General features: G+C 38.8%; 1 protein-coding gene across 3 annotated transcripts in view; it reads left to right on the forward strand.

Annotated features, from left to right (window-relative positions):
- Positions 1 to 6,028, forward strand: part of LOC126187401 (CXXC-type zinc finger protein 1-like) — a 74,447-nt gene extending 68,419 nt beyond the window's left edge. Inside the window, exons 7-10 of one of the 3 annotated variants that reach the window (XM_049928463.1) lie at positions 2,435 to 2,734; positions 2,842 to 3,000; positions 3,158 to 3,295; positions 5,665 to 6,027. In XM_049928463.1, the coding sequence (XP_049784420.1) occupies positions 2,435 to 2,734; positions 2,842 to 3,000; positions 3,158 to 3,295; positions 5,665 to 5,814 (747 nt within the window). In that variant the 3' untranslated portion in view covers positions 5,815 to 6,027. Of the gene's footprint in view, positions 1 to 2,434; positions 2,735 to 2,841; positions 3,001 to 3,157; positions 3,296 to 5,664 lie in introns of all 3 variants that reach the window. The other 2 variants (XM_049928461.1, XM_049928464.1) reach the window with 2 other exon arrangements.
- Positions 6,029 to 12,582: the final 6,554 nt, after the last annotated feature.

The following is a 12,582-nucleotide window of genomic DNA, read 5'->3' on the forward strand; positions in this document are numbered from 1 at the left end:
TCATGTAATTTTTTTATTGGAAAAGGAAACAGGCCAACTGTAAGTTCAAGTAATTTTCCTAATTTTTCATACAAAAATGTAGCGTTGTATTGGTCTGCTGCAAATTCCTTGAGCATATTCTCAGTTCGAATATAATAAATTTTGTTGAGACTGAGAAGCTTATGTCCACAAAACCGTGTGGTTTTAGAAAGCATCTCTCATGCGAAACTCAGCATGCCCTTTTCTCACATGATATTCTGCAAACTATGGTTGAAGGACGATGGACAGATTCCATATTTGTAGATTTCTGGAAAGCATTTGATACGGTGCCTCATTGCAAGCTGTGCAGAAGGTACGAGCATATGGAAGAGGTTTGCAGGTAGTGGGTCAAAAACATAAGTTATAGAACCAGGTATGTTGTCCTCGATGGCAAGAGTTCATCAGAGACCAGGGTATTGTCGAGAGTGCCCCAGTGGAGTGTGATACGACCGCTGTTGTTCTCTGTATACATAAATGATTTGGCGGACAGAGTGAGCAGCAATGTGCAGTTGTTTGCTCGATAATGCTGTGGTATACAGTAAGTTGTCGAAGTTGAGCGGCTGTAGGAGGATACGAGATGACGTAGGCCTAATTTCTGGTTGGCGTGATGAACGGCAGCTAGCTGTAAATGTAGAAAAATGTAGGTTAATGTAGATGAGTAGGAAAACGAAACCTGTGATGTTTGGATACAGCATTGGTAGTATCCTGCTTGACACAGTCACATCATTTGAATATCTGGGCTCGACATTGCAAAGCGATACGAAATAGAATGTGTGTGTGTGAGGATTGCAGTAGGAAACGTGAATGGTAGACTTCAGTTTATTGGGAGAATTTTAGGAGAGTGAGGTTCATCTGTAGAGGAGACTACATATAGGACACTAGTGGGACCCATTCTTGAGAATTGCAAGAGTGTTTGGGATCCGTATCAGGTCAGATTAAAGGAAGACATCAAAGCAATTCACAGGCGCACTGCAAAAAGCTATTAAGAAAATTTAGAGAAACGGCATTTGAAGCTGATTGCAGAACAATTCTGCTACCTCCATCATACATTGCATGTAAGGACCATGAAGAAAAGACACGAGAAATTGGGAGCCATGTGGAGGCATTTAGACAGTCGTTTTTGCCTCGTTCTGTTTGCCAGTGGAACAGGAAAGGAAATGAGTGGTAGGGATGTGGGGTACCATACGCTGTAAGATGGACTGTGGAGAATCGATGTAGATGGAGATGTAATGTAATGTAGATGCAGGTCCTTTCCAGGAATACATTTTTTGAAGCTGTTTTTGTAAGTAATTGCACTTCTATGTTGCTCTTGTTAACCTCAACATACTGAAATGAATACGTAAATGTGAATAATGCTGTATGAGAGAGCAGCTGTTGTCAGAATAAGGAAATGTTGTATTGAAAGCTATGAGAAAATTTTGTACATGCACAATAGTTAATAGAGATAGGGAGGAAAAAATAAGACCAAATGATTCTGTGAAGGTAGCACACTACCCAGAAATCAAGACTACACGAATGGGATAGAAGCGAATGACAGTATCAGAGATTTGTATGTGGGAAAAACCGATCACTTGAGATGAGTTCTGTTAATATGCATAGTAACATCATATAAGGTAATGGAATGTAGAAAAATTAATGATTGAAAACATGTTACTACCTAAACAGGTAAAATTACAGGCGTTGAGACGTAAGGAGAAAAGTGCAGATACGAATGAGTAATGAGACTGAATACAAAGTAAAGAGAACTGTGAAAACATTTACTAGATTGGGTGTGGCAAAAAGTGGAGGAACACCTTACTGGTGGTGTTAAGTTGTTTGTTACAGAGGAAGCTCCTAGAATTCCTTTCACTTTAATGGTATTAGATAAAGCATTACAACCTCACAGCCATTATATCAGGTTTTGAAACATTCCCTGGAGGATATGTGGGCGGGGCAGTGATTAAGGTGTTCCGTACAAAAAATTTTGTTGCGGCTGTTTAGTTTGCAGCGAAGTTCATTGAGATCCCTCAAGTGAACAATCAATCTATGTCACCTCACTGGTCCTGAATGAATAGAAAGCAGTGCAGTTGAAACAGAAACTGTGTTTCAGCTGCTGGTAGAACCTTTTCAGTTAAACAATATTGTAGCGTAGTACCAGCTTTACTGAATAACACAATCAGTTTAAACAACGATTCAAGTGTTTCGTGGGGAATTGTCTCTCCTTTCATTCTGTACACATAGTGCCACATACCAACAAATACTTCTCTCTTCAGACACTCTGTGAACTTGTTTATCACTTTCTATGTGAAGCCCACAACTAGACCTTTTATTGTTTTCAGATTCTTTTGTTTATTAAAGTACAACAAAAGACTAAAGTCAATAATATAACTGAAAATTGCTGAGAAAATTATACTGATGGAAGTGTCTTATCATTTAGGTCTTGCCGCAACGTATCCAAGAATGGTCCCTTTCACCGTGTGTTGCAGAAGAAAACAATAAAAGACAATTAGAAAGTGTACGGAGACAACAGTTGGAAGTACGTGCTATTCTTCATGATCTTGATAAACGGCATAAGGAACTGGATGCTATGATAGATCGGGCAGCTGCTGCTGTAGCTGACCCTAACTGGAAAGAGGAAGCAGAGGATGAATGTGAAGCTAGCATGTACTGCATCACTTGTGGTCACGAGATACATTCACGAACTGCCATCAAGCATATGGAGAAGTGCTTCAACAAGGTAGATCACTACGCTATGAATTCTTAGCCTTATTTCTTACAAAATGAGAATTAAATTTTTATTGTGATTATTTTTTTTCTGTTAACCGTTTGCATTTTATGTTTTAGTACGAAAGTCAGTCTTCATTTGGATCTATATACAAAACGCGCATTGAGGGTAACAATATGTTCTGTGACTATTATAATCCAGCAAACCAGACATATTGCAAGAGACTGAAGGTACTCTGCCCAGAACATTCAAAAGAACCAAAGATTTCTGATACTGAGGTGTGTGTAAAACGTGATGAATAGTTTTCTTGAAAGTGAACGTAATGTAGTATTCATTTGGCTAAGCGTTGTTTTAATAAATGTCCTACCATTTGTATCAGATTATCTGTACTGCAAGGTCAGAAAAAGATTTCTGTTTCATTATTGTTCCTCTCAGGTATGTGGCTGTCCTCTGGTGGTAAATGTATTTGAACCTACAGGCGAATTTTGTCGTGCACCAAAAAAGAGCTGTGTGAAACACTATCATTGGGAAAGATTGCGGAGAGCTGAAATTGATATGGAGAGAGTTCGACAGGTATGTTATTTCTAGGTGAAATCAAACAATGGAAAGTCCAGGTTGGAATATCAACAATATTACGAAAAGAGTAGATTGCTACTCACCGTAATGACCACTTGCTTACCTTTAGGCTAAAACCTTCTTGAGAAAAGAAAAGAAAATATTCATTCACACAAGCACCTCATGCATTCATGATGGCGTTCTGGCTGCAGTGGCTGGAGGGAGTAGTCATTTACGCATGAGGTGTGTTTGCTTGTGTGAATATGTATGTGTTTTCATTTCTGAAGAAGGCTTTGGCTAAAAGCTAAGTGTGTAACTGTCTTTGTTTTGTGTGTCTGCAACTCAACATGTCATTTTAAAGGTGAGTAGCATTCCAGCCTTTTCATAATTCTATTGTTTTTAGGTAACATGTTTGTAGTAATAGACCTGAGAAAGAAATTTTCATCAGTTACATTTTAAGTTAAATCAAAATCCCCACCACAGTGTCTGTATAAGTTAGGCTAATCTCAGAAACTAATGTACGATTTTGGTTTGGTTTTCACTTTTACTTTGATTCATGAGGAAGGCTTGTGTACATAATTTATTACCGCAAAGTAATGGTGAGTAGCAATCCACTCTTACCATAACCTCTCGGAGATATACTGAATTGGATGCATAAGACCCACTTGATAACATGGAGAAACTAAAAGAAATTAATTTTAATAAAACAGCAATCAGGAACAGTGGCTACAATCCTTCCCTTGTTGACAAACTTTCAGGTAAATAAAAGCTATAAACAACAGATCTACCACCACCTTGCCAATGCAATCTGCGAAAAGCATGATCAGATATGCTGCTATACCCTTTCTATGAAGCTTGTCCTGTAAGATAGCCAGTCTCCTCAAAAGTACAAATATAAGAATAAGTTATTTCACAAACAATAAGCTGAAACATTAAGCTATTCATAATGTAGGTACATCCATCCAACCCAATAAGAAATTTAATATAAACAAATTATTATACAATTCCTGTCAAAAATACTAAATTGGTCAGACAGGCAGAAGCTTCAAGATAAGATTCAAGGAGCATCTCAATGCAGTTCAGCTAAACAAAAAAAAAAAAAAAAAAAGCTTCTTAACACTACTCTCTCATAGGACACCAAAATTAACTACTCCAGTTGCTAACACAAATATAGACCTCAAATGTTTCTAATAGATTACCTATACACCACACATTAAGTATGTGGGATTGTTTGAAAAAAGTAAAAGTTCATTTAATTAGTGGACAATTGCTGTTTTTACAACATAGCTTGTACAATCATGGAACCATCACAATGTCAGTTACTGACGACGTAGCTTTAGTCTTGTAATCTTTGAATACAGTATTGATGTTGTACTCCCCAAGAATACAGTATTGATGGTGTTCTCCCCGACATAGTCGTGACGATTAAGTATCTAGGCATAACATTGCAAAGTGATACAAAATGAAATGAGGACATAAAGTCAGTAGTAGGGGGAAGGCGAATGGTAAACTTTGGTTTTGTTGGTAGAATTTTGAAAACATGTAGCTCATCTATAAAGCATGCCATGCGAGTATTATGGAGACACTTCATGAACTCGAATGGAAATCCCCAGAGGGAAGATGATGATCTTTCCAAAAAACATTGTTGAGATAATTTAAGGGGCTGGCGGCATTTGCAGCTGACTGCAGAACAAGTTACTGCTGCCAACATGCATTTCGTGTAAGGACCGTGAAGACAAGATAGGAGAAATAGGACTTACACAGAGTCGTGCAGACAGTCTCCCCCCCCCCCCTCCCCCCCCCCCCTCCATTTGTGAGTGGAACAGAAAGGGAATAACTAGTGGTACAAGTTGCCACTTAGATGCAAATGTAGAGCAATGTGACAAACAGCCAGTGCTCCAAAATAGCTCATAACTTGGTGGTGACTAGTTTCATGTTATTATTCAAACCCATTCTCAAATCATCCATCCACTCAGAATAAATATTAGTCCACATAGCAAAAAAGCATGACAATAGTTATGATGGCTTGCTTTGACTCCTTTGGATAATGATTGTCATGATTTTTTGCTATGTGGAGTAATATTTATTCTGATTAGATGGATGAGTTGAGGATAGGTTATAAATGAAAACCCAAAACTAGTCATCATCAAGTAATAAAAAGAACTATTTTGCAACTTTGTCTGTTCGTCGTGTTGAAATAGCATCATGAGTTGCTGACACTTCAGCATGCTGGAAACCCATCAATGTGCATGTAGATAAATGTGTAAGTTGTTACTGTTTATAACAGAACCATCAAATATCTTTCAACTCAGTTCATAATTTCTTTCTTTTTCTCCAAACTATTATCTAATGTACTAGTGCTGATGTTCACAGTTGCTGTTTTTCAGTGGCTGAAGATAGATGAGCTGATAGAACAAGAGCGTCAAATACGCCACATGATGGCGAGCAGGGCAGGTGTTCTTGGTCTGATGCTGCATTCCACATACAATCATGACCTCATGGAGCAGATGACATCAAATCAAGACCGACAGCAGTAATATTGACCGAGAGAAGCAATGTTACCAACTACGATATCACAATGTTGATGCTGTGTTAAATTTAAAAAATATTTTAATTACAGTTAAGTTAATCTCTCTTGGTTCCACTTGAACATATTATTGTATGTTTTTATCAACAGTGAGCAATTATTAACATCATTTTCTGCTTGTCAGAAAATAAAATGGACTGCACTGCATAAAAAAGATAAACTGTTTTTCATATAAAAACCCTGCATAGCCACTTAATGGTAACAGTTGGCTGGTATTAGCCACTTTATAGTGATGGTTCACTGGTGTGATTATTAGCCACTTAATAGCAATGGTTCACTGGAATAATTATTAGCTTTTTGTATTCGTGGGGACCATTAAATTAGTCTGTCATTACTGAGGAGAAGGAGAAAGTGATAAGGAATAGCATTGCTCTCCACCATGACTGTACAGTGGCTTGTGATGTATTTATGAAGGTGTATACCTGGCAGAGAAAGGCTTTTGATGTTATGGGCAATGAATGTGGCCAGCACGGGAAGATAAAAAATGGAGCAAGGGAGTGATATGTTCTATTTTATAAAGTTTTTACATTGTTATTCTACTTCTCTACAATTTTAACGTGTGTTCTTATACATCAGAACTGTGCAATGTTGCTGTCTTTTGAATTCTTACTGAATTGGTAATAAATGTAAATGTCGTGTGACTAGGGCCTCCCTATGGTTAGACCATTCGCCAGGTGCAAGTCTTTCGATTTGATGCCACTTTGACGACTTGCGCATCATTGGGGATGAAATGATGATGATGATGATAATACAACACCCAGTCCCTGAGTGGAGAAAATCTCTGACCCGGCCAGGGATCAAACCCGGGCCCTTAGGATTGACATTATCTCGCGCTGACCACTCAGCTACCGGGGGTAATGACATTCCACAATCAATTTTTTATTTCATGTTAAGCTGCTTGGTAGAATATGATTAAGTCGCAAGTCAGATGTGCCTTGGAGTGGCAGATTCAGATCTATCTACTCACTGTCATGTTAGTAAGTGTATCCAGCATCTCTATTATCCAGGAGACAGAGTAGCAGTTACCTTAGATAAAATCTTCTTCGCCCTGTGATCTCGTGGATCTTTATCGGAAAGCCCCTGAAACATACACAGATTCAGATTTATAAGCTGGCTCACATTCTGCACTTCTTTGCTGGTTAGTCCGTATTGCACAACTAAAAAGAATAGTGCTCTCAGGATTCAAATTATAAAAACACTAATGTTTAATCTGGTAGAACTATATTGTTATCTCTACAATTTCTCTTGAAGCTCAGTGATAATTCTTAAACTTCACAACTATTTGGATGTCTTTTGATCCCTATTAGAGCCTAAGATACCGTTGAAACTATGTCTATCTTTGCTATCAGTAATTAACTGCAATTATATTGCCAGATTCCAAAAGTCCCTCAGGGAAATCTTTTCCATTCTCCCAAGGACATTTCAAGATGGTTTCAATAGTGAGAATTGGCATCTCTCTACGATCCACCATATGACAAAAAAAAAATTTCGGTCTTCATCATAGTGTGGAAAATAATTCAGGTGATTTCATTAATGAATTAGTGAGTGAAGTGCTACTGTGTTAAAACACTGGATTCATATTCAGAAGGAAAATTGTTATTGTTCAAATCCAGATTTCCATAAATTGCAGTAAGTGAATGGTATGATTTGTTTGAAGTGGCTCTGATTGATTTCCTTCACTATCCTCCTCACACTACAGAAGTGATTTCATTCAGATGTTAACCTGTCACATTTTAGCATTTGTTACTCTCTGTTTACCTTCCTTCCTTTTGCTTAAGAATTTTCTACCATAGTGCTAGAAACTTTCAGAATTAAATGGAACATGAAAATATGAGGCATGTTTTTAAGTAATACTGTATTGAAATAAGGATAAAACAAGTAGACATTTCATTGCAATTTTATTTTTACATTAAAACTTGTGCAAGTCTGTACTTTAACCTACTTTTTTTAATACTCGCCAGTACTGAGGTGCATATCGTATCTTACAACTGGTTTTTGAAAACCATTCTCATAGAAATCTGCCCCCAGATTAGGCAACAGTTGCATAAACCACACTTCTTGACACTTGAGGAAACTCATCGCATAACATCAAAATTGTAAAGCAACTGTTCTCTCTCACTTTCTCATAAACTTCCTGCACCAAATAGTCAGTAATGACTGAGGGTTGCGCACTTCATTCCTCATCATGCACATTCTTGCAGCCATCTATAAAAGCTTTCACCCATTTTCGTACCATCCCATCGTTCATAATGTTTTCTCCACATGTTTTACTGATCTGATGAATTACAGCCACTTTCATGTACTAAGAAAATGGATGACAGAATATATTTCACAATCAGTGTGATTCTCAATCATAGGAGGCATTTCAAACACTCGCGAATAAATTTAAACATGCGAGATATTTATGGGATTTATGTAGAAAAATAGATTAAGTACAGGATTTCATGTAAAAATAAAATTGCTAAGAAAAGTGTACATATTCCTTGCACATTTTAAGGATCAGAAAGAGAATGTTTATGAAACTGGATTAAAAACAAGTGTGTAGAACTTCTCCTGTTTTCGACATTGTTGATTATGCAGAAGAATGCCTTCAGTGACAACACATCAGTAACAAAACCATTAGGGATCTGAGCAGTAACTGATCAGAGAGTATTAGCTGTAGAGGTTCAGATGTTTACATTTGGCTATTGTACACTGTAGCGAAGGTGTTGGATCGAACGGGATTTGTCTCTGGGGTTGTGCAGGTCTGGGTTTATTTTTATAAAAGCATTTACTAACAATGTAAGTATTTTCACAGAAACATAATGGCACCAGTGTAGACAATTTATAGTAAATAAACAGTATTTTGCCCAAGCTTGAAGGTGTGACTCAAATGAGCTTCAGCCTCTGTGAGACACAGTGGGCACTAACTAAGAACAACAAAATAGAAGGCACAATATTCACACTCCTCGCACATCGCACTTGACAGTCATGTGATCGCATAAGCGTGATAAATGAATAAAATCACAACAAAATCTGCCTCTACTACCCAGTACGTCTGTCAGTAACTTACTATTGCTACCCACAGCAGAACTACCAAGGTTAAGTAGTCTATGGACATCAACAGCAACATAAAAATTACAAAAATTTTGGATATGTACAATAGTCGAACATGCCTTCATACTTGAACAAGCCTTTAGTGCGATTACAAACAGGATGTAGAACTCTCCTTTGTGCGGCAGTACAAATCACCCTCAGCTTGGAGATAAGGTACAATACCAAAGCGCTCCCATGGCCGTGCCCTGTAATATCAAAACTTGTAAAGAAAAACAATGTTAGGGAAGGGATAGATTGCTACTCACCATACAACAGACAACCAGTTGGAGCTGCCGGTGGTAGTGGTCGTGTGCAAGGGATGTGCTTGTTTCTGTGAATGTATGTGTCTTTTTCTGTGCTGAAGAAGGCTTTGGCCGAAAGCTATAATGTGTAACAGTCTTTTCATTATGCCTGTCTGCAGCTCAATGGATCATCTTTATGGTGAGTAGCAATCTGTCCTTTTTCTAGTACTGTTGATATTCCAACCTGGAATTTCCTTTGCGGAAACTTCTAAAGAATTCTTCACGCTCAAAGCACATACTCGAGCCGGTGGGTGTCCTCACCGTACACAGTACTCGTTGTGCAGTAACTCCAATGTGACAGCTGTCGATTGCCAGACACTGCAGGCCACTAAAGTATACTCCTAGTGCTCCATATGTTACAGAAATAAGAAAACCACTCTTCTCCATACCTAGTTGCAGTTTCCACCGTCCCCGACCACTCGGTAAAGACACGTTTGCTGGTTGCTGGCCACCAACCGACTGCTGACCTATTTTAACTGCGACCCGTGAGGACAACTTGGGTCAACCACAATGCACCGTAAACAAGTCCACATAGCAAACCACAGCAGGACCGGAGCTGCCCCACCATCTGTCCACTGCTTACCGCTGCAGCTTCCAGCAGGGGCTGAAGTTTGCACTGCGCCTCCCCATTCTGCTGCCGACACAGACGACGTCGGCCGTCACACCAATCCTCGGTCCCGATGGTGCACCCGAGGCATGTGTGCTGCTTCTAACTGACCTCTTCTGCTTTTTATATGTGTGGTGTGTCCAAAAGAATAGACACCACACACACAAATATATTTGCCTTGACAGAAATTAATGATCATTCATTGCAGATGCACTCTTTCTTCAGCCCCCTGTGGGAATTAGTGTGAAGCTGAAAGCAGTGAGAGTAATTAACAGGGGATGCTATGTACGTAGTATGCATCAAGTTGGGAGTTTGGGTTAGATGTGAAGTATGCTTGACAGTCGAAGTGGTTGAGACAAATACTTGCACAAAGTGGGAAGTCTGGGTTCAAGATCCAGTCTGGCACATATTTTCACCTTTTGCCATTGAATTTACTTTGGTGCTCAATTTCAGATAATGTCAGAATTTCAATTTCATCTACCTCTTCTGTGTCGTGCTGCTGAACCTAAGCTCAGTGCAGCGCTGCTGAGGCTCGAACGACTCCGACCACACCCTTTGGACAAACAGTGGGCAACAGAGCAAAGCTGCTGCAGCAGCCCGTGCTGCAGTTCAATTTCACAGTACAACACAGACTGTGTTTTTCTTTTAATAATAGTGACATGCAGAAAGTTTATTTGTTTCATAATATCTTAAATAGGCACGAAAATTTTTGAGTTGTATACTCGTGTGGAACAAAACAAGGGAACTTCACTAACTGCTAATTTCTTTCCAGTACAGATATTCAGAATTTGTTTTCTAAGAGAAATTACAGTTTTCTACACCATATTGGAATGGACTAGATGTGACTGCAGCTTTCAGTTTGACATCTGTTCAGTCCTCTGTGTGCTCTTCAGACTATCTGGAAATTGTACATACCTGAAAAGCATGTCCGTAGCATCAGAGACAAGCTTACTTTATTACAGAAGCAAGGGGAGGAAGTTAAGCCTGCTGAGAACTTGGTCATATGAAATCAACAGAAATGAGTTAAGTGGTATTCCACTGAAGGTGAATTGTAATTGCCAATACACAATTATTAGATTAGGAAATGAGAAACTTAAAGTAGTAAAGGAGTTTTGCTATTTGGGGAGCAAAATAACTGATGATGGTCGAAGTAGAGAGGATATAAAATGTAGACTGGCAATGGCAAGGAAAGCGTTTCTGAAGAAGAGAAATTTGTTAACATCGAGTGTAGATTTAAGGGTCAGGAGGTCATTTCTGAAAGTATTTGTGTGGAGTGTAGCCACGTATGGAAGTGAAACATGGACGGTAAATAGTTTGGACAAGAAGAGAATAGAAGCTTTCGAAATGTGGTGCTACAGAAGAATGCTGAAGATTAGATGGGTAGGTCACATAACTAATGAGGAAGTATTGAATAGGATTGGGGAGAAGAGAAGTTTGTGGCACAACTTGACCAGAAGAAGGGATCGGTTGGTAGGACATGTTCTGAGGCATCAAGGGATCACCAATTTAGTATTGGAGGGCAGCGTGGAGGGTAAAAATCGTAGGGGGAGACCAAGAGATGAATATACTAAGCAGATTCAGAAGGATGTAGGTTGCAGTAGGTACTGGGAGATGAAGAAGCTTGCACAGGATAGAGTAGCATGGAGAGCTTCATCAAACCAGTCTCGGGACTGAAGACCACAACAACAACACAATACACAATATAGCGCAATCCCCTTGCATGCAATTTATTAATATGGTCACGGTTCAGTGACAGAGTTAGTGGCTGGAATTGAGGACACAGGGACCAAATATCTCCTGAGAAAAGGAAGTCTCTTCTGTCAGGAAAGTGCCAACAGCCTCTTCGAATTTGGATGAGGGGAAGTAAGGTGGCCCTGCAATGGGAAATCTACTATGGCCAACACCACAAGATGCCAAAGGCAATAGGAAAACACGACATTAAAGACCCTAGTCGTAATCCTTTCCCTATATGAATAATCCAAGCATGGCAGGTCCTCAGAAGAAGATTTTGGAGTAATATACCCACTCTCAAACCCCCAAATTGGTACTTTGTCAGGAGAGGCGTATTGTATGTTAAGAATAATAATGGGAGAAAAAGGAAAGTATTGTGTTTCAAAATTGGAATGTGGAATGTAAGAAGGAAAAATAGAAGAGTAAACTGAGAAATGTGGTAAGAGACATGAAGAGGTATAACAGTTATAGTTTAGAACTAAGTGAGCAGAAGTGAACAGTAGCTGAATATCTAGCTGTTTTTAGTAGTGCTATATATTTTTGTTGCAAGAATTTGCAATTCTTAATCTTTTGCTGGAGTGAATTTACCCTAGTGTAGTCTTCTGCCACAGAAGTTGCTACTGCTGCTTTATTTGCTTGATTCCACGAACCTTGCGAATAGTAAATGTTCAGTAGACCTCCAGCCTCAGAGTCTCAGATTTTAGTCTCGCATTTTGTAAGTGTATATTCAGTCAGTCAGTAGTGCAGTAGTTGCTCAGCTGTTTGTTTTGAGAGTAGTGCCTGTTGTAATTTGCATAGTTAGCAACTCTGTTCGGTGCCAGCTATCACCTGTAACACATCTCCAGGGCATCGAGTTACATATTTAGCTTTTCTTGTGTGTGCTTAATAGTATGTATTTGTTTAATTGCTTGCATATTTTGGTATTTAGGAAGTGTAGTCTCACCTTTTTTTTTTTTTTTTTTTTTTTTTTTTTTTTTTTTTTTTTTTTTATAAGTGAAGATCC

Source organism: Schistocerca cancellata, chromosome 5, assembly GCF_023864275.1.
Source record: "Schistocerca cancellata isolate TAMUIC-IGC-003103 chromosome 5, iqSchCanc2.1, whole genome shotgun sequence".
Classification (NCBI taxonomy): Eukaryota; Metazoa; Arthropoda; class Insecta; order Orthoptera; family Acrididae; genus Schistocerca; species Schistocerca cancellata.